The sequence below is a fragment of the Pantherophis guttatus genome, chromosome 5, assembly GCF_059756535.1.
Source record: "Pantherophis guttatus breed Tessera chromosome 5, ASM5975653v1, whole genome shotgun sequence".
Taxonomy (NCBI): domain Eukaryota; kingdom Metazoa; phylum Chordata; class Lepidosauria; order Squamata; family Colubridae; genus Pantherophis; species Pantherophis guttatus.
In genome coordinates this window covers 88,310,135-88,333,094 of record NC_142067.1, presented here as the reverse complement: position 1 = coordinate 88,333,094, position 22,960 = coordinate 88,310,135, and the positions used below count along the sequence as shown (strand labels likewise).

At 35.3% G+C, this 22,960-nt stretch overlaps 1 protein-coding gene across 1 annotated transcript in view; it reads right to left on the bottom strand.

Moving 5' to 3' along the window:
• PUDP (pseudouridine 5'-phosphatase) overlaps positions 1-22,960 on the bottom strand; it is a 72,461-nt gene that overhangs the window by 48,543 nt on the left and 958 nt on the right. The window contains exon 2 of the mRNA XM_034431463.3: positions 8,462-8,680. Within this exon, the coding sequence (XP_034287354.3) occupies positions 8,462-8,680 (219 nt within the window). The remainder of the gene's footprint in view (positions 1-8,461; positions 8,681-22,960) is intronic.

The window sequence follows — 22,960 nt, the reverse complement described above, 5'->3', positions numbered from 1 at the left end:
AGATGACGATGCACTTTCCCCTTCCTCCTGCCCCATTGTGTGTTGCCTCTTTCTCTCCCTGGGGGGTAACGCAGGGTTATCAGGCATTGCTTTGAAGGTATTACTCACGGCTCCCTCTCCCTCATTGTTATGCCTTTCCCTTTTAGGCGCACACGTTGCTTCCTCTAAACCCATTTGTTTTACCCATGATCTTGTGATGGGTCTGCGTTGTTCTTCCTTACCCCCCCATCTCCCTCATTCCGCTGTTTCCCTAACCTAATCTCTTGCCCTCTGTCAGGGTTTGTCACACCTTCATTGGGCCAATCTCTATGCCTAGAGGAGATTTGTCCCCGATCTCCATTCAGTCTTAGTGATCGGTCCTCCTTAAATCTTGCCTGGTGCTGTAAAGCCTGGTATGCCGGGAGGGCACAATGAGGGAGAGGGAGCTGGGAGTAATACCTTCAAAGCAATGCCTGATAACCCTGCGTTACCCCCCAGGGAGAGAAAGAGGCAACACACAATGGGGCAGGAGGCAGGGGAAAGTGCATCGTCATCTATCAGCATGACTAAGGCAGAAAATAAGATAATTACAGGGGGAAGGCAAGGGTGTGGGCCTGTTACACGCGCAATGACCAAATTGATCAGCATTACATAAAGCAAGCAGCTCTTCAATGGTAATTTTATACTCTGACGAAGTCGGTAGGGGCCGACGAAAGCTTAGCACAAGTTTTAAAATAAATTTTTTTTAAACTTTTAAACGTTCCGGAGATCGTGATGTCTATCGCTTCTTCTACAACTATACCTGGAACTCGCATCTTTAGGACAATTCTTAATATATATATATTATATTAATATATAATATAATATAATATAATATAATATAATATAATATAATATAATATACTATAATATAATATAATATAATATAATATAATATAATATAATATAATATAATATAATATAATATTATTATATTAAGTTTTGGTGTATTTGGGTCTTTTCCCGTGTAAGATTGAGAGTATCTTGGCGACGTTTCAACGAGATCCCACTCGTCATCTTCAGGCTGGTGCCTTTGGCTTCGTGCCTGTGCAAGCAAAGCGTGATTGCCCTCCTCCCTTACATCAAAGACACCACTGATAAAATCAGCAAAATTTTCCACTGACACAATATCGAGACAACCTTCTGCACTGACCAAAAAATAGCCAACATCTTAAGAAACCCCAAAGACAAGATCCAGCTAGAAAACCAAGGAGTCTATGAAATACCATGCAAAATCTGCCCAGCCACATACATTGTGTTAGTTTCTGTTGCTATTGTGTTGCAAATGTCCTTTGACAAAGGATTGGGTTTCTGCCTCTGTCCCATTAACAAAGGGTGGGGGGCAGGAAGGTGGGAGCTGCTTTGTCTGTAAAATATGCTTCTCCCAGGGAAATATAATATTCTGCCTTTTTCATATTTCCTAAAATATTTCACTCTTCCAGGAAAGGGGTGGGTGCTAACTTCCTACAAAACTTTTTCAATTAAAAAAAAAAAGTTATTAGGATATAAACCACTAGTCTCACCTTAGGCACAAAGCCAGCTGGGTGATCTTGTCCCTCAGCCTTTAGAAAAGAAGCAATGACAAACCAATTCTAAAGTCTTGACAAGACAATTGCAGGGACAAGTCTAGGCACTTGCCAGGTGTCAACACAGACTTGAAGGAACAATAATAACAACAAAAAAGCAAAGAAAGAGGCCCTGTTTCTATGTTCATATGAATATGGAAAATATTTTTGCCTTATAGGAAGGCAGTAATAAATCCTAAGCCTCAAAGTACAAAGAATAAGTCCAAAGAAACTTAAGTTTCTTAATCTTATTCTAATTATTTGAATGTGAAAATAAATGTTATTTGGTCTGTTTTACTAAATAATAAACATACAAAGATATTTGGGAAGTTTCACTTTTTACTTTCAAAATATTCTGAAAACATGATAATAAAAATTTATCAATTTCTCTCCAGCTTGGGTAGAGAAAATTGAAAACTTGGAAAGACAGAACACTTACATATTACAAGAAAGAAATTGTAATTTTTAAATTACATTTTACTGTAGCTTAGACACCCTAATAACTGGCCATTAAATAGTTTAAAAAAGAAGAAGCTGAGATATTATTAAGTTACTAAAACACATTAAAATATTTCTCTAATTATTGGGCTTATTCTTATAATCAGTTATCCTGGGAACAATTACTTTTATTTCAAGAAATATATTTGCATAAAAAGAAACTACAAAATATTGGTATTTGATTTGCTATTGCGAGAAACTTTTCTTTCATTGAGTAAAACTAGTTTAAAAAACATATTTCAGCTCATATATCATATAAAGCTAGGTGAAAAATGGAAAATGAATTGCCATAGGTTTCTTATATGAAAAACAATGCAATTTGCACATTTAAATAGTTTACTGCTCCACATGACCTCATTTTAATGTTTCAAAGAGACCTTTCTCTTAGGCTAAATCCAAAAATAGATATTTTCAAGAAACTTTGTTTTCTATAAAACTGCTGGATATAAAAAGTGATTGATTATCGTCAAAGTATTAATTTCAATCATGTCAATTTAAATAAATTAAATTTATCACATTTTATTCTCTATTAATATAATAAATATAAAAAAATAATTTATATTACAGTATTTAATAGGCTGCTCTAGCAATTAGAACATTATACATTTGCAACTGAATCTAGCATGTATATTATCTAACCATAATCCAAGTCCTTTAATTATGCTACTCACACATACTTTGCACAGAGACATTTTTGCAAATTCAATTGGATTTGTCAAATTAAGCCATTTCTGTTTGAAAGATTTATGTACTGATCCTTATTAAACATAACACATTCACACAATGTCTAGAACTTAGAAAAAGGTTTGCAATTATTAATCAGAACAATTAAAAGGTCTTGCTTGATTAGTACAACATGCATATAAATGGCATAAATAAATAAATGTTAAATAGTTTCCAAATGTGTTCAATAGCTGTTTTCAGAGAGAGAAAATGCTTGTAATTGCCTCATGATTTGTAGAAGAATCAGGTAATAGATCTGAATGAAAATATTTTACTCTCACAAACAGGAGATTATAGATGCAAGAAACAGAAAAAATAGATTGCAGTTATGTATTAAAGACACATACACACACACGTATATTTATATATGTATGTAATGTCATATATATATGGATTTAATGTTGTCGTGGTAGTCAAAAAGAAGGAATACATAGGTTAAAGGTATTTGAATGTTACAGAAGAAAAATAATAAAAAAAATTCAGAATGAATATTTGGGGAAAAGGTGCAACACTCCAGATGAAGTATGATCAATGGAAAGGGAGGGTGCAAATATGTTGGACAGCATGAATTAATATGTAAAAGAAAATAAGAGGTACTGAAAAAGTAAGACCATTTTCAGACCCAACAATTATGGAAGATCAGATTTCAGTTTGGTTTGATGCAAATATGCATTTAAGTCTATTCATACATACATAACGAAATGGAATGATTTAAAGGAAAAGCATGTTTCATTTGGTTATCATTGAAAACAGAATTATGGAAGGCTATAAGAATAATGAGAAGTTATGAATGTTGATGCAGATTAGAATTTGATAAAAAAGAAAGAAACTAGAGTAAATGCAAAAAGATATAGAAAGAAAGAACAGGAATGTAAAGAAATACTAGAAAATACTTTCCCAACTGAATGATTGAAAATTGGCAAAAGAAAGTACCGGTAGATGTGGAAGCAGCTCAGAATGGTATAAAAATAATTATATTAGACAATGTAAGTGGTGTTACATAACATTACCTAGTTACAAAGATTAGTTATGCAAGCCAGAAGAATGAAAACAGATACTTGGTGGAATGAAAAACACAATTGTCATAAAAAACTTGCAGCTAATAAAATAAATTTAACAAAAACCAAGAACAAGACAAATTATGTTACAGAGGGATAAGGACTGCAAAGAATACAATCAAAAGCAAGAAATAGTTAAGATTTCAAAAAGAAAGAAAAATCCAGAATTTTTTTAATGGAAATAAAAAGTAATTATGCAACTAAGTGCAAAGGACTAAATAAGGAACCTTCAGTAGAATAAATGGAATTAAAATATAAACACTAAGAATTCAAGGAAAAATAATAAGCAACAATTGATAAACAATTGAAAACTTTAAGACTGCAGGTACATATGAGTTACTAAAGACATGTTAAAATATGGTGGTATGCTTTTGGAATAGCGATACAACTGGTTAATTTATATGTGAAAATTGCACCTGAAACCTGACTAAGGCTGAGGAACAGATTTAACAGATTAACAGAGATAGAAGGGACCTTATAGATTATCTAGTCCAACCTCTCACCCAAACAGGAGACCCAACACCTGTGATGGCGAACCTATGGCACATGTGCCAGAGGTGGCATGCAGCGCACTCTCTGATGGCATGCGAGCCATCACCCCAGTTCAGCTCCGCCATGCATGAGTGCGCCTCCCACTGGCCAGCTATTCTTTGGGTCTCTGCCATGCATGTGCAGGGTACATGCGGGGGGCTGCACACACCTACCCGGGGGGTGGGGGTATGCGGGGACCATGCACACATGTGCAGAGATTGTGCAGGGGCACACGTGCATGTGGGGGGGGGGCATGTGCAGGCGCCATGCATGCATGCGCAGGGTTGGGGCGCATGCGTGGGGCTGTGTGCACATTGCATTTTGGGGGTTCGGCCACACACACACATTCAACGCGCATGTGCGCACTCTTTGCACAGTCGATCCACAAATGGTTAACCATCATTGCCCTACACCATTTCTGACCAATGGCAATCCAGTCTCTTCTTGAAAGCTTCCAGTGTCCTACAATTTCTGAAGGCAAGCTGTTCCATTGGTTGATTGCTATGTCAGAAAAATTCTCCTTATTTCTAGGTTCAATCTCTTCTTGATCAGTTTCCATCCATTATTCCTTGTTTGGCCTTCAGGTGCTTTGAAAAATAGGTTGACTATTCCTTTCTGTGGCAGCCCCTCAAATATTGGAACACTGCCCTGGTCCTTCTCTTCACTAGACTAGTCATACCCAGTTCCTGCAACTGTTCATCGTATGTTTTAGCCTCCAGTCCCCTAATCATCTTGGTTGCTCTTCTCTGCATTCTTTCTAGAGTCTCAACATCTTTCTAGAGTCTCAACAAAACTGGATACAGTATTCTAGGTGTGGTCTTACTAAGGCTTTATAGAGTGGTATTAGTACCTCACTTGATCTTGATTGTATCCCTCCGTTAATGCAATTTAGGATTGCATTGGCTTTTTTGGCTGCCGCTGCACGCAGTTGACTCATATTTAATTGGTTGTCCACCAAGACTCCAAGATTCCTCTCATAGTTACTGCTGTTGAGCCTGGTTTCACCCAGTCTATATGTGTACTTTCAGGTTTTTTTGCCTAAATGTAAGACTTTACTTTTCTCTACATTAAAGTGTTCAAGTCTGCCAAATTCCATCTGGATTTTGGGCCTATCATTTGGGGTGTTGGCTATTCCTGCCAGCTTAATTTGTTAAATTCCCCTTCTATTCCTTTTTCTAAGTTGTTTATGAAGATATTGAGGAGTACTGGGCCTAATACGGAACCTTGTAGTACACCACTGCTTACTTCCCTCCATGTAAATACAGTACCATTAAGGACTACTCATTGAGTACGGTTTCTCAGCCAGTTACAAATCCATCTGATTGTGATGCTATCTATCCCACTTTTTTCTAGCTTACCAAGTAGGTTGTGGTCTACTTTGTCGAATTCCTTGCTAAAGTATAAGTATATTATGTCCACAGTATTTCACTGGTCTACTAATTTAGTCACTATGTTGAAGAATGAAATAAGGTTTGTTTGGCATGATCCGTTTTTACAAACCCATGCTGACTTTTAGTTATTACTTTACTCATTTCTAGATGTTGGCAGATGTTTTTTTTTTATTATTATCTTTTCCAGTATCTTCCTGGGTATTGATGTTAGGCAGATTGGTCTGTAGTTTCCTGGGTTGGTTTTTTCCCCCTTTTTTGAAGATGGAAACCACATCAGCTCTTTTCCAGTACTCTGATAGTTCTCCAGTGCTCTGGGGCCTTTGGAAGATGTGGTACAGTGGTTCTGAGATAACATCTGCCAGATCCTTTAGAACTCTGGGATGTAATCCATCAGGTCTCAGTGATTTGTATTCATTAAGATCAGACAGATGTTCTCTTACCATTTTTTTTGCTTATTTTAATTTTTATTTCTAGTCTGTCTTTTACAGTTACGTTTTGATAGGTTGGACTATTGTTTCTTTTTGCATGAAGACAGATGCAAAGAATGAGTTAAGCAGCTCTGCTTTCTCTCTGCTGCCTGTTACTTCTTTGCCGTCTTCTCTTTTTAGTGGACCGTTTCCTTGATTTTTTTCTTGTTATTTATATGTTTGAAGAAACTTTTTTTTATTATCTTTGACTTTTGTTGTAAGTTTTTGTTCATTCTGAGTGGAAGGAAGGAAGGAAGGAAGGCAGGCAGAAAGAGGAAATGCAAAACTTTATGGGAATTAATTTATGGAACATGATGATATAGTATGAGAGTAACTACATGGTTATCAGTTGAAAACAACTTGATGGCAGATAATCAGTCCTGAGAAGTTACAATGAAGAAAATTTTGGACAATAAGAAAGGTAAAGACCAAATTTTTGCTCTTTGCTAGATTACTGAAAAGTTTATAAATGTGAGAAAGTTTATTCATTTATAGAGCTTCAGTATCTGCTGACATTAGGTATTGTGCTCTGTAAACCTAATGGATAGAGTTGTAGAATTGTGGTACTTTTCCAAAAATATTGTATCTAGGAAATTATTTTGCTCATGGTATTTCCCCCAAAAGATAAGTTTTCAGAGCACTAAATGTTAAGAATATAAAATAGTAATTTTACGGGGTTTTAGGCAACTCTCTAATTCAAAATATGAGAAATGAATTTCCATTGTTGTGCTACTTCCTGATTAGCTAAAGTTCATTAGAATCCATACCGCATAAAACATAGAACAGTGCTGCAAAGTATTTGCTAAAATTAGTGATCCAGATTAGTGAAGAAAATATGAGAGACTCTAAATTATCTTTAATGTTGAAGCAGATTATTAGAAACTGCATTACTGTTGCAATAACTTCCCAAATTTAGACAAAAATGAAACATAAAAGTAAATTACATTAAAATCTGTTTTAAAATAGTGGACTGATGATACATTATAAAGAAGAAGATAGATATTCCATCAGTTTATTGCTTTCTTTTTTTAAAAAAAAGTTTCATAGTATCAGATACATTATTCATATTTATCCTATGTTCAAATGTATTCAAACATATAAACAAATATATATGAATTAATACTCATAAAGTAAGAAAAAACACTGTATTTTCAGTGTAAAAAGAAACTCATTTTCAGAAAAAATACCAATGCATTTTTCAGTAAATTAATCATATTTAATAAGCTCTATAAAATAAAATTTTGCTGCCAATGGGAAGCCAATGAGTTATCATTCTGCCTTTTTAAGAAACCATGAGAAAGGAAAGACTGACAGCAGTTTACTGCAGATCCCATGGCATCTTTCCAACAGTGTTTCTGATACTTTATGACCAACTGCACTGTATTTTTAGAAAAGGTAACGGTTTGGGATGGATATATTCTCCACTTAGTAGCATAAAAGGTGACATAAGATATTTTCACGCAAATTTGTATTTTAGTTGATGTTGGTCAAGTCTTCTAATTTCTGCAGAAATGCATATTGAAAAGCTGGCCATCACTCTTACCTCTCATGCAAATTCTACATAATGGAGTAGAAAAGGTTTTTCACTTTCAGAACATTGAGGTACCCTTATCAAACAAACACACTTTGATCATCCATAGTCATATAGTTCAGAAGAAGCCCTCGCTAATGCTGATTGGCTTTTTGAAACTGCATTTAGCATAGAAATGATAGCACAGACCCGTGATGGCGACCCTATAGCACGTGTGCCAGAGGTGTCATGCAGTGCCCTCTCTGTGGGCACACGAGCTGTTGCTCCAGTTCAGTTCAGTTCTGCTGTGCATGTGCCAGCTGATCTTTGGGTCTCTGCCGTGCATGCGCGGGCGGCGGCAGTCATGCAGGGGAGCATGCACATGAGTGGGGGACATAGGATGTGCAAGGGGCGTGCACGCATGTGGGGGACATTTTGGGGGTTTGGGCGTGTGTGCTTTGGGCACTTAGTCTGCAAAAGGTTAGCCATCACTGGCATAGACTATAGGCAAAACAGCTTATTTTTCTATTATCACTTAATTTTTATTATATAAAGATACTATTGGAATACATCTCTGTCTTTTTTAAATTCCAAAGCAATGTTAAGTTAATCAGGCCCAAGAAAAAAAGTATCCAATCCATTAGGACTGAAAGTGTAAAGATGGAATTTGATAGCACACACAATTGAAGAGACAAAATACCTGGCATCAATGTAGCTGTAGGAAACAAATTTTCTTGCATGATTTTACTTTCATCTAACAGCTCTTCTTTGGTGATTGGAAGGTCCAGTGCATCGCGAATGATTTCTGCTCCTTCCAATGCTTTTTTACCCATTGCTAAGGATTTCACATCCCAGGTGTAGGTTTTCCCAAAGCGACTGCAGATTTCTTGGAACACAATAGTATAAAGATGTTCAGTATCTGTGGAACAAAGAAAAACGGCATTAAAATGATGTTTTCAACCAACAGTCAGCTAAATCAACATACCAAAAGAGTTGAAATTTTATCTAAAAAATATTTTATCCTTTTAAATAGTATAGGACAAAATCCTCAATACTAAATGACCAATCAGAAAGAAGTGGACAATAGGTAGTCCTCACTTAGTAACATTAATTAGGACTTTAAATACCATCATTAAGCAATGCGGTCAAAAGTCAAATCCTGACTTTGCTAACTTGAAACATTTTAATATATTGTTTTGAGTCTAAAAGTCCATCTTCCATTTTGTGTCCATCTAATTATGCTTTCTATATGAATATCTTTTCTTTTCATATTCTAATCTATAAACCCTAATTTACCATGTACAAATAAATATATCCCATTGTATTTATTAAAGGAGTCTGTGGCCTGATTCCAGTTTTATAGACTGTTTCTGCAGGACACCAGTCCTTGATTACTGCTCGTTTATTTAAGAGTACGAACAACAAGGACACTAATAATTAAATTCTTAAGAGCATAGTGGAGATAACTCAATATTTGTTTATAGTGGAATATTTTCCAAGAAAAAGTGGCACATATTAAATAAGAAATGAAGTAACAAGATAAAGTAATATTTATCATAATAAAATTGATTTCAGAACAGGATTTTCAGGGAAGAGGGCATTTAAGGTTAGGGAAAAAATATAATTACTCAAAGAATGATCTGAATGGAAGACAAAATCCAAAGTCTATAAACTGAGCAGAGACCAAATATTTTTGTCTTTTTCAACAAGAGAAAAACATGCAACCCCTTTTTACAGCTCTAATTAGATTGGCTCCATCATCTCCCATGTAACACCGCTCCTGCGCGAGCTGCACTGGCTCCCGGTGGTCTTCCGGGTGCACTTCAAGGTGTTGGTTATCACCTTCAAAGCGCTCCATGGCATAGGGCCTAGCTATCTTCGAGACCGCCTGCTGCTACCGATGACCTCCCATCGACCCGTGCGCTCCCACAGAGAGGGCCTCCTCAGGGTGCCATCAGCCAGACAGTGTAGGCTGGTGACCCCCAGGGGGAGGGCCTTCTCTGTGGGGGCACCTACCCTCTGGAATCAGCTCCCCCCAGAGATAAGGAGAATCCAGGACCTCAGTGCCTTCCGTCATGCCCTTAAAACCCATTTTTTCAAGCAAGCCGGGCTGGCTTAAGATGAAATTTTTAATTGTTTTTAAATGTTTTAAACGTTTTAATTGGTAATGAGTTTTAATTGGGCCACATTTATATATCTTTTAATTGTTTTTTAATATTTGTCCTGCATGTTTTTTAATTTTGGCTGTACACCGCCCTGAGTCCTCAGGGAGAAGGGCGGTATAGAAATTCAATAATAAATAAATAAATAAATAAATAAATAAATAAATAAATAAATAAATAAATAAATAAAATCTAAGCAACATTCTTAGATTAGAGATCCGGATGTCTACCTTATAAGACCATATTTAAAAGTATGGTGTTATTGGTTGCAATGTAACGTTTCAAGACCTTTAATATTTTAAGACAAAATAATTTGTTTTTTCAACTTTTGAATAAAACATTAGAAGTTGTTCAAAAGATATATATTATATTGCTACTAGCATCACTAGATTTGCATCTAACTATATTAATACTATAATACTAAAAAATATAATGAAAGAATTCAAGCGCAAATAAGTTTTCCTTAGGCTACTTTCAAGAATATAAAGCTTGAGGCTAAGGATCAACCCTTTTCTTAAATTTGTTATTTTAAAATATTGTCTTATGACCATAATGACGGCTACCCAACACGCTCATAAATTGTGATGGTTGTACAATTTTATGACTTTTTTTGTTGCAGTCATTAAGAGAATGCTGTGGTCGTTAAGCGAATCAAGGTTCACCATGAGTGCCATTTTGCCAAAAACTGGAAGTAAATGCCAATTTTCAGCAAAGCCATCGTAAAATGCGGTGGCTGCAGAATGCTGCAAATGGCTTTTAAATGTGGCTGTGTTGCTGAATGCCCAAAATTAGATCATGTGACTGCAGCCATCACAATTTTTAATCCGAGATGTAAGTAGTCCCAAAGTAGTTCTATTGTAACTTTGAATGGTTGCTAAGCGACAGTCATACCTGTAGAGGAACAAATATCCCTATTCTCTTGAAATGCTTAAATTTAGTTTTGTATGCATTTATAAGAGATAATATCTAAGATCAAAATGATGAAATTCTATATTTTGAATTGGACAGCTGTTACTGAAGGAAGCTTGAACTTGAGAAGAAAGGATAAAAGGCTACAGCTAGAAACTAACTAATATGAGCTTCTAGTACCTTGTTTCTCAAAGTTTCCAAGGTTGAGAAACACTAATTTAGAAGGTTGTTAAATTTCAAAATCATGAAGGTGTTTTACCTTGAAGATTCAAAGACAGAATAATTGTAATTGACCAAGTATTCAACCTCAACTGCTCCCTCAATTTTTCCAAATAACCTATTTCCAAATAACCTATTTTCTTTTATAATGTACAATATAGTTGGAACTGTCTTTAAGACTGCAACCAGCTTTTAATCTGCTAGTTATACTCAATCAGAGGTGTATGAGGAACAGATGGAACAAATAACTGAAAAATGTACATTATGTCACTGTCCTCGGTAGCAATAAGTTATTTCATCTGATTTCTCAGAAAACTTAAAGCATCTTACAGATGCTGACATCTTTCAACATCTTATTTTTCCTTGAAAATGCATGAAAATCACCCACACGTATTTCTGCCTGTTTAGGCCCTTACAGGATTAGAAATTGGACAGCCATTTGTATGAAATGGTATAGGGCAGTGATGGCTAACCTTTTTTTTGGGGGGGGGGGAGTTTCACGTGAACATGCCCACACCCATAATTCTATGTGCCTTGCCCTGCACATTTGTGTGCACCCCCCGCCCCCCCTCCCGCTCCTGGCACGCGATGGCCCGGTAGGCCCGTTTTTCTTTCTCACCTGGCTCCAGATCCTCACTATGCATCTGGGGAGGGCGAAAACAGCCTTCCCCACCCTCTCAGAAGCTTTCCGGAGGCCTGAAATGGCCCATTTCCCAACTTCCAGTTGGACAGACAGTGACGTTTTCTGCGGTCCACAGCCTCCAGAACCTCTCTAGGTGTCTCTGGAGGCTGGAGACAGCAAAAAATGTCACTTCCTGTCCAACTGGGAATTGGGAAATGGGCCGTTTCAGGTCTCTGGAGGGCCTCCGAGGGGGTGGGGAAGGCTGTGGGCTGGCATGCCCACTGATATGGCCACAGGTGGCATGCATGCCATAGCTTCGCCATCAGGGGTATAGGGTCTCCTACTTGAGCAGGCAATTGGATTAAAACACCTCTAACTCTGTTACATTATAACTAACTCTGTATACACTATACACTATATCTACACTTTGATCCATTCAGCTTTCCCTCAACCTTGATCAGTCTCCCACTCCCTGCTGCTGTAATAAAACATCCCGACAGCATGATGCTGCCATCACTATGCTTCATTGTTGGGATGATATTGGGTAGATGATGAGTGGTACCTGGTTTCCTCCAGACATAACATTTAGTATTGAGAGAAAACAGTTAAATCTTGGTTTCATCAGACCAGACAATCTTGTTCCTCACAGTCTGAGAGTCCTTCTGAGGTGCTTTTTTCTTTTTCTTTTTTGCAAATTCCAAGCAGGCTTCCATTACATGCAGGCTTCCAGGTATTTTGCACTGACCAGAGGCTTCCGTCTAGCCACTCTGCCATAAAGCCCAGACAAGACTAGGCTTTTGTGATCATATTGTGGGAAGAAATATCTATATGGTTCGGTTCCAAGCTGGAAGAAAAGCACTGGAAATATGGAGGCTGACTGGAAAGATGGTTTATTCATGAAGCAGAACCACTAAGCACATGGTTCTGGTGCAGCTGACCACATGGAGTTGAGAGTGGGTGGCTTTTAAACCTTCCCTTTGGGCTTTGCATTTGAACTTACTGTTCCTGTGCAAGAACATGTATTCTATTGATTGTGGTCAGACTCCCATGGGGCCATGTAGGGATTATGTAGGGGTCATAGCTGGCTTTGTTGGTTATCTGAGCTCCCAGGTTTTGTTGAAGTTTCTGAGGGTGATGCAATGAATGGGTGTTGGGCAATTCCTATTGTGGCTGAGGGCTAATTGTTGGATCTTGGTTGACGGTATTTGCTTATGAATAGAGCTGTCTATCTCTTTATCTCTTAAGTGCTGACATATGCTTATGGATATTAAGAAAGATAGGGGCTGCTTTCTGTCTCCAAGAGCATATTTCTCCCTTTAGGAAAATATAATATTCTGCATTTTTAATATTTCCTAAACTATTTTATTCTTCTAGGAGAGGGGTGGGTGCTAACTTTCTACAATATTTTTCAGAGTTTTCCATGCTTCTTGAGCTGAGTTTTTACCCAGGGAATTTTTTTTTAGACTCTGTCTGACTTTGCTAACATCAGCTCTTTTAAAGTTTAAGAGACTAGCTGGATTAAATTCTATGGCTTGCATTATGTTGAATTCTAATATGACATGGTCATTGTCACCCAAGGTTCTGGCAAATTCAACTTCCTCTATCACGTCTTCTCTGTTAGTAAGAATTAGGTCCAATATAGCTTTTGTTCTAGTCCCCTCCTCTATCTCTTGGATAACAACATTGTCAGCTAAATTGATTAGGAATGTAATCAATCTCCCATTTGCTGCAGTGTTTGTCTCCCAGTTGCTATCAGCCAAGTTAAAGTTCCCATTACTACTGTGGTATGTTTCCTACATAAATTAACTAATTGATTAGCAAAGGGTTCATCTATTTCTTCTTCTTGGTTCAGTGCCTGTAGTATATGCCTATATCAGTGCCATTTTTCTTTTTATATTAACCCATGTGAATTCTGGGTGGTTTTCATTCTTGTATTTTTGTAGATATTTAGTAATCCATTATATATAATGCAACACCACCTCCTGTGTGCTTCTTTTGGAATAGTTCGTATCCTTCCATCAGTACATTCCAGTCATGAATTTCATCCCATCAAGTTTCAGTAGTAGCAACTATATCATATTTGCCTTTATGTACTAATATACCAGTATTACATACCAATACTAATACAGTTCATCCTATTCCCTAAACTTTGATCATTGTGGCGCAGTGGTTAGAGTGCAGTATTGCAGGTTAACTCACTGCTCACTCCAGGAGTTTGATTCCCACTGGCTCAAGGTTGACTCAGTCTGTCATCCTTCTGAGGTTGGTAAAATGAGGACCCAGATTGTTGGGAGCAATATGCTGACTCTGTAAATCACTTAGAGAGGTGTACAGCACTGTGAAGCAGTATATAAGTCTTAAGTGCTATTGCTATTATTGTATAGGCACTAATGAGTCCTTTATGAGTCTTGGGTATGTTTGAGTCCTTTATGGGTCTTGGTTATCTTTCTTATATCTCCTACTTTGAACTGGAATTTCCATCCGTTCCATCACTCTCTATTTCATTGTCTTTCTTTTTTCTTTCTTCTTTCTCTTTACTCCCTACCTCACGTGATTTTGTTATTTAGCAGTTTTTGCTTGTAATTAGGTTCTAAAGGTTGTGAAGATTGCCCTTCCGTCCCACTTCAATTTTAATTTAAAGCCCTTTTGATAAGATGAACCAATTGTTTTCCAAATATATTCTTTCCAGGTCTTGTGAGGTCAGGCCATCCCTTGCCAGTAGCCCTTCATGTAGGTAATGCAAACCATGATCTAGGAAGTTGAAGTTCTCTTGATGACATAATTTTTTTAAGCCAGTGGTTTGTTTCTAAAATTCTTTGCTCCTTCATTGGATGTTAGCCTTTTGTTGGAAGTATAGATGAAAATACCATTTGTGCTCCTAATTCTTTAACTTTCTTTCCTAGCTGTTTGTAATATGTTGTTATGGTTTTCAGATTCATTGTTGTGTTATTGGTCCCCACAATGAAAGAAGAAAGGGGTAGTAATCCATGGAATTGATTATTTTAGTAAGGTACTCAGTTACATCTTTAATTTTTGCTTCAGGAAGACAATAAACCTCCCTAGATTCATTGCCCGGTCTGCAAACTATAGTTTGATAATAGCTACTGTATGCAAAGATCTAGTATTACTCCTTATACTAATTATAAACCATAAATCTATTTTGTTTTGTTAATGTAATTGGTTTTTATTTTATTTAGATAACTGCGTTGTCAGATTTAGTATACTGATATCTAAGAACTCTTCTTGGTTCCTAAAATTTTAGATCATATAGTTTTCAATCAAATATTTATTATTAAATATATAAACATCATTTTATTAAATAGTATAAACAAAATGCAGTCATTTTCTATATTTTGGGATATCATTGAAGAATACAAGAGATAAAGTTTGTCCTTCTACTCAGTTAAGTAAATCAGTGGTCTTTATTTTTAGGTAGAACAATGCTTTCTCAGCACTTAATAGCCCATTGTTCAGAATTAGATATTATAATAATTTGTACTGCCATTTTCTCATTATGTCAACCTCCTGACAGCTTCATGTAGAACTGTCAAGTGAACAGGGGTTTGGGGTCCCCCCTTCTTTTGTTTTGTATCCTCACGCTATCAATCTTGGTACCTATCAGAACCAATACATTTGACCTTGTGCTGAGAAAAACATAATGGTGCTTTTGTATGTTTTTCAGCCTCATTATACTGGAAAGGCACTTAACTCTTTCTTTGATATTGTAAGCATCTTATGAATTATGGAATATCCTTTCAATTTACAGAATAAAATATAAGTGATTTTACGTTATTTTTGGAATCTTAATATAACTGAATCTAAAATTTAAACTAACAGTTTAGCTCATCCAGGAAACTTGATGTAGAGGTTTCTATAAGCCAGCTCTCGATTAGGGAGAACTGTGAAACAGCAGGTCACAGTGAACAAAAATACTTTAGAGAAAGACGTACAGAGAATTTGAATTTGTAAGCAGATACTTATTATTATGCTTATGCTTCATTTTTTGTCTATAAAATTTAAAATTCAGTAGTTATTTTTTGGTTGAAATTATGTGCACCTAAAAAGGTATTTTAATTTGGTTGGGTCTAGGATTTCAAACATATTCTAGCAATTATATTGTTTGGAAAATTTAAAAACAGGCAGGGTTTTGTGAAAGTGTACTTCTTATGCTGTACAAATATAAGTTTACACATTTTTTTATAGAAGCATACAAGAAATCAGTGGTGAATTTCTTTTAGGTATGTTAAGGGAAAGTGTGTGCAGTGTGAAATATTTACATGAAAAGTGTATTTTCTACAAAAAAATTCATACCAAACATTCTTTTGAACAGCAAGGAATACTCAAGTAAATACATCATATATAGAATTTCATGTATAATATTCAGATATAATACATACATAGGTAAACGGGCAGAAATGCTAGAATATTCAGGTGTTTATATAGCACAAAATAATGTAAATATTGTGAAATGGACCTAGGAAGATCATTTAAAAGGCTACATTTAGCTATGAGTATTTATGCACTTAACCTAAACTCCCTACTCTGATGTCTCCCAAAGACCTTGTATAACAATTCTGATCATCGCCAGAAGAGTTATGAGTAAACGGAATCATAGTCCAATATATTTTGAATGAATTACTTACCAAATTCCTTAGCTTTCTACAGCATATCTATAGTTAGGGTTAGGAAAAAATTATAATTTTTCATTATTATATTTGTAACCCAGGATTACTGTTACAGTTTACAGCAGCTTACATTATCTTCCCACCCTCAGGTTTCCCCACAACAACCCTGTGAAGTGGGTTGGACTGGACAGAATAACTGGCCCAAAATCACCCAGCCAGCTTTCATGCTTAATGGAAGACTAGAACTCAGTGTCCTGGTTTCTAGATCAGTACAGTATTTCAATCATTACAGCAAATGTGGTCCAAATTTTACTACATTTTTTCACATTACTTGAACATTGTTTTACAACTGGAAAAATGCATTATAGTTTCAATTCTTTTACCTGAATCAATATACAATAATATATTCTGTAAATTGTATTAACAATTTACATTATTTACATTATTATGTAAATTATGTATTATGTATTAACTCTGTAAAGGATGACGATAGAGCAGTTTTCCCAATGAATAGCCTACCAGTGCACATCCAGCTAGAAAAAGCCTACTTTAATAAAAAAAATCTAACCTATAAAAGCATCTTCTGCTCTCAGTTCACTTGATAAACAACCTCTCACATATTGCCCCTCACATCAGGGGTGATATTCACTTACCGGTTCGCAAATGTGAGCGCATGAGCGACCTCTGCGCATGCGCAGGACCTTCTGCACATGCGCAGAGCATCAAAAACAGGACGTGATTACGTCTGGGTGGGTGGGCAGAGCCTCCCGCAGCCGCTGCTACCAGTTCATCCAAACTGGATAGAACCGGCTAAATACACCACTGCCTCACATGTACTTATTTTATAACACACAGGATGCTAAAAAAGTACAGCAAAATAATAGGGATTTCAAGAAGTTATGAGTCAGCAGATTTGTATTTTCAATCTATTATTGCCTTAGGCATAAAAAGAGACTTCACAAAAAATCATCTAATGCCAACACTGATTTTCTTGTCTACTTGCCAAATTTAGTGTTACTACAGCTGTAAATTGTACCTGATATATACTACATAGGTACTACATATCAGGTATCAGTTTCGAGAATAGCAAAAGTACAATCACAATGAGTTAGGCACTCGTTCTTAAATAGCCAAATCGATGTGATTGGAATTTTGTTTTTCTAAAACTCTGTGGTACTGGAATCTAATGTGATTAAAGAAAGTTGCTAAAAATGTGGAAAATGTACTATAAAATGTGGAAACTGTACTACAAAATAATTACAATGTACTTCATTAATAAAAACATTTGATTATAAGATTTTCAGTTCCAACAGCAGCTTTGAATGATACCAAAACTACAGTTTAACACTTATATCAGAAATCTAAAAGACATCTAAGGCAGTTTAGTTTAGCGGTTAGGACACCATGCTTGAAGCTGGGAAACCGAATTCTAGTCCTGCTTTAAGCAGGAAAGCCGGCTGGTGAGTTTTCGGCCAGTCACTCTAACCCCAACTACCTCACAGGGCTGATATGGGAAAAATAGTAGAAAGAAGTAATATTAGGTATATTTACCACCTTATTTGTAAAAATAATAAAAGCAAGATTTAAAAAAAAGCTTTTAAAATTATGCAAGCAAAGGAAAAAAATCATCATTCTTTTAGAAACGTCTAGAGGTTTTTTTTTTATATTCTAGCCATTTCATTGTCAGTGTTATATCAACAGATCCTTAATAGTTGTATTAAAACCTTCAACACTCAGCAATAAAAAACAAAGCATTTAAGAGTAGAAGGTATTTAATACAAGATAGTTAATTTAGAAAAATGTGTCTTTTATACTATAACCAGTTTTAGTAAAGACACATACCCAACCCATTCCATTGGTAGATTTCATTTAATGATATGCATTTTAGGGTTTAAGACACTGGGGATTGTACTGAGGTAGTCACAAAAAACCAAATTATGATATAGTACCACTCAACAGTCTTCAAAGAAAAATATATTACATTAACTGATCAATAAACTTCATTTTAGCCAATTGAAAAGCCTTATAACTTCACTTGATAGTTAACTACTTTTAATGAAACACACTCCAATGATTTTTTGAAGTTACATACATTTAAGAAGTCAATAATGTTTTGTACATCATTTAAGAATTTGACTGTTTTAAAACTGCAGAAACTGTAATGATGTGTAATTAAAAAAGCTATATCATAGCTCTTCCTATAAACATTATAAGCATACAAATGAAAAATTAGCAAAAATTCATTCTTTAATTATATTTTATAACATCTTTTTTTAAAAAAAATATTTTATTTATTTTTAAACATCTTAGACATAAAATACATCTTTTAAGAGCAAAGGTTTGGTCCGGTATTAGATAAGTACAATTGCCCACACTTCTTTAACCAATTTGATTCCAAATTTCATCCATTTACATCTTTAAAAAGAAAAAAAAAATCAAATCACCAATTTTTTATTATACATTCTACCATCTTATTCTAAATACTTGGCATTCTATTGTATCACCATAAATCTTAAGTCACAAATAAAACACAACTCCTTTTTGTATACAATCTTTCATTTCCAAATAAACACCATTCTAAATTTATATCATTTTGTCAATCAGAATTCCTGATCTATATTTTAACCTCTATTGATTTACATCTAATTTCCTTAATCTTGTCATGAAATACGCTTCTCATTTTACATAACATTACTTCAGAATCGGTTCACATTATCATTCATTCCACATTTCCATCCATAGTTTTATCTAGTTCCCAATCTACTTTATTTTGGCTGATTTCCAGAGTATTCTCCATTACTCCTAGATCTATTATTTAGCTGGTTCACAACTAAATTAGTTGTTTTCAGCATATTCTCAACTCCTCTCGCTGATTCCAGCATATTCTCCTCCACTCCTAAATCTATTATTTAGCTGGTTCACAGCAAGCTGTTTTCCAGCATAATCTCCTCAATTCCTCCCGCTGATTGCCAGCATAATCTCCTCCACTCCTAAATCTGTTATTTGGCTGGTTCACAGCATTTTAGTTTAGCTGTTCTCCAGCATGGTATCCTCCACTCCTTCCGCTGATTACCAGCATAATGTCCTCCACTCCTAAATCTATTGTCGCTGATTACCACATGCTTTCCTCAACTCCTAATTCTACTTGTTTGGCTGGTTCACAGCATTTTGTTTTAACTGTTCTCCAGCATAATCTCCTCCACTCCTTCCGCCGATTACCAGCATGATCTCCTCCATTCCAAGGTCTATTATTGCTGATTGCCAGCATGCTTTCCTCCACTCTTACATCTATTATTTTAGCTGTTTTATTTTAGCTGATTCACAGCATATTACATAGGTTGCTTTTTCAACATATTCTCCTACATATCTCCCGCCAATTTAAAATACAAACGTGTTACAACAAATATCTTCTCACATATTCTCTCCTGGATTATAAATTTTCCTTAAATTCATCCCATTTCATATTTATTCTTATTTTTCTGTGAAAGCAACATTTTTATCTGCCTTAAAATCAATTTTCTCTAATTATTAAATCTATAAATAACTCCTGTTAATATTCAAAATTCATTTAAATATTTAAAACATCCTATTCTCATTTAATCATTTATATTCTTGTTTCATGACCAGATTGATATATGTGTCTATATATATATATATATATATATATATATATATATATATAGTCAAATTTAAAAGGAATGGAAATAAAAAGTAAAAAAGAAAGAGACAAAAAGAAATAGAAGAAAGAAAAAGGTAATGAAGAGAAAAAGAAAAAAAAGAAAAGAAAAAGAAAAGAAGGGAAAAAACCCACCTCCTATTAATATTCAAGCTTCATTCAAAAATTTAAACTTTTCCATTTTTAATCAAGCTATTTTATTTTTCTTATCTCACAACCAGCTATATTCTATTTCTTCCTTTTCCCATCTGTCCAAAACTGTTCCTTTTCAAATTCAATATTATCAAAATTAAAAACTCTTGTAAAGTTTAGCTCTTTTGTAACATCTATTCCATATTTAGTATCATTGTCCCTTTTTTGGTTGCTGCGCCATTTTCTTTTGTTGCTACGCCTACTAGTTCAATTTTAATTGTTCTATTTTATTTCTTCTTTCTTTTCATCAATAAAACCACCAATAGACAGATTGGGAATCCCCACAGTCAAATACCCTTGGTTGTTCAAAGTAATCCAATTTAGGTAGCAAGACACTGTTTCTCTTTCAGGCCAAAAGCAATCCACAATTTACACTTTCACAATTCTCCATTTTTTCCATTATATAATTGTCCGCTTGTCCTTTCCCCTTAGTTTTTAAAGATTCCTGCTTATTGCCTCTCCTCTCTTTCTCTTTCCAAGAGTAATCCATTCCAATTTAAAGAGATTTCAAAGTTTTGTAACTTTCCAACAGACAGTCATTCCAAATCGGTCCATAATAAAAGTAACTCCTTGATGGGTCTCTTCCTCCTGCAAATTATTTTACTAAGTCTTCTTGCCCCAATAATCCATAGCCGCTAATTAAGGCTAAGGGCTCACTTGTAAAAGTCCATTTTTTGAGCGCTGTTCCCGCCTGGGTTAATATCACTCACCCAGCTTCCAAACGCTTCGCTCTTTTTCTCCAATCTTCCTCCTGCACAATGCTTCTCCGGTTTGCCCCGGCTTCGAGGTAGCCGCCATGGCTGCCGCATCCCCGCCGCCAACTCAGAGGGTTTCCTCTGGCCCTGAGGAACTTGCCTGTTCCTCTCGGCCGTCCAAGGTGTCCCTCTCTTTCCCCTGTCCCTACAGGACAGGATTGGTCCGCAGACCTAGCAGCTCAACAGTCGGGGTTTTTGCGGGGCTCATCAGAACCCCGCTATTTCCACGAATGGATCGCCGCGGTGCCAAACCGGAAGTCAATTATATTTTATAACATCTTGAATGAGCAGAATGACTTTGTCAACACTTTTCAATGATGTATGCACATACATCAGTAGAAATATTACTGAATGTAGAAACATTTTGGAAAGGAGAGAATAGTATCATTTGTTTATTTACTGAATTTATTTCCAATATTATCTACTGACTCACCGGTTTACAAGTTATACAACAACATAATAGTTAAAAATCCAGTGGAATAAAATATAAACAATAATAACAAAGATAAATCATTGCAGAAGTATAGCAGCTTTTACAAATTTATAATTTTCAAAATAGATTATATAATTACTATGAAGCAGCCTACCAATTACATGAAGTCTACCTGTTTGCTGTTAACAATGCAGTTTCATAAATATAGGTAAACAAGAAATCATGGCAGCTGCTATATACAGCAAAAGGGGAGGGTAATTAGTAAATTGAATAAATTTACTTCAGATCTTATGTCAACAAAAAGACTGCAAAAGAAAATTACTGTGGCAATGTATTTAATATGGGCTCCACAAAGAGCACATTCTACAAATTAATTTGAACACAATTTCAGATACTGAAGTACATACCAAAATTTAAAATTCACTTTTACAAAAGGACAGACTAATTTTAGATGCAATGTTTTAAATATACACAAGCAGCATCAGAAACGGGTAAGAGTATTTTAAAGCATGTCTGAAAATTATAAATTTTTGTAAATTATTTTTACAGTAACTATAAGTGTAAAAATTTTACTGAATAACTAATATCCACATATTTGATTTGAAGAATGAAGGCCCAATAATGTAGATCAGTGCCTTATTTAACTAAGATCTCAAACTCTGTTTACTGCACTTACAGTTCCAATAAATACAGGTAATTGACTTACAACCATTCAGTCACCATTTGAAATTACAATGACACTGAAAAAAGTGACCTATGACCACTTTTAACACACAACCATTGCAGTCCCCCCATAGTCAAATGATCAAAATCCAGATACTTGGCAACTGGTTCATATTTATGACAGCTGCAGTGTTCCAGGGTCATGTGATCACTTTTTGCTTGTCTAACAAGCAAAGTCAATGAAGACGACAGATTCTCACCTAACAACCGTGTTACTAACTTAACAACTGCAGTGATTCACTTAATAACTGTGGCAAGAAAGGTTGTAAAACCTTTCAGGTTGAAAGGGCAAAACTCACTTAACAAATGCCTCACTTAGCAATGTAAATTTTGGGCTCAATTATGATCTAAGTCGAGGACTACCTGTAAATAGACAGGTGACAGAAAAAAGACATAATTATAGATAAAAAGATATTTATATTATCATCAAATCAGAGCTCTCTGACTATACTATATGCCATTCAAAATTGTACTTAAATGTAAATTACTTTATAATGTATCATTTTAATATTTGTCACCAATATACACATAGTTCAATTCAGAGCTGCACAATATTTTTTGTTTGGCACCTTATTTTCTCAAGTTAAAACATATTATCTTTTCTCATTACCATTGGGAAGTTTACTTTTCAAAAACTTCCTATGAAAGATCAGTCACTAGGAAGTTTCAAATAGTGCAACTTTAATGTAATGAACAGCAGGAGGCCCAGTTATTACTGCAGGTCTTTCCTATGCAGACTTCAAAATAGGATTATTTTTATCTTTAGGCTGAAATAATGTTTCATTTATAAAGTTTCTAGATAGTATTAAGCATCTTGTTACTCCTGTCCTTTGCCCTTTATTTAAGAATAATTATTTTCTGTGGGATTTGTTTCTGAATAAAC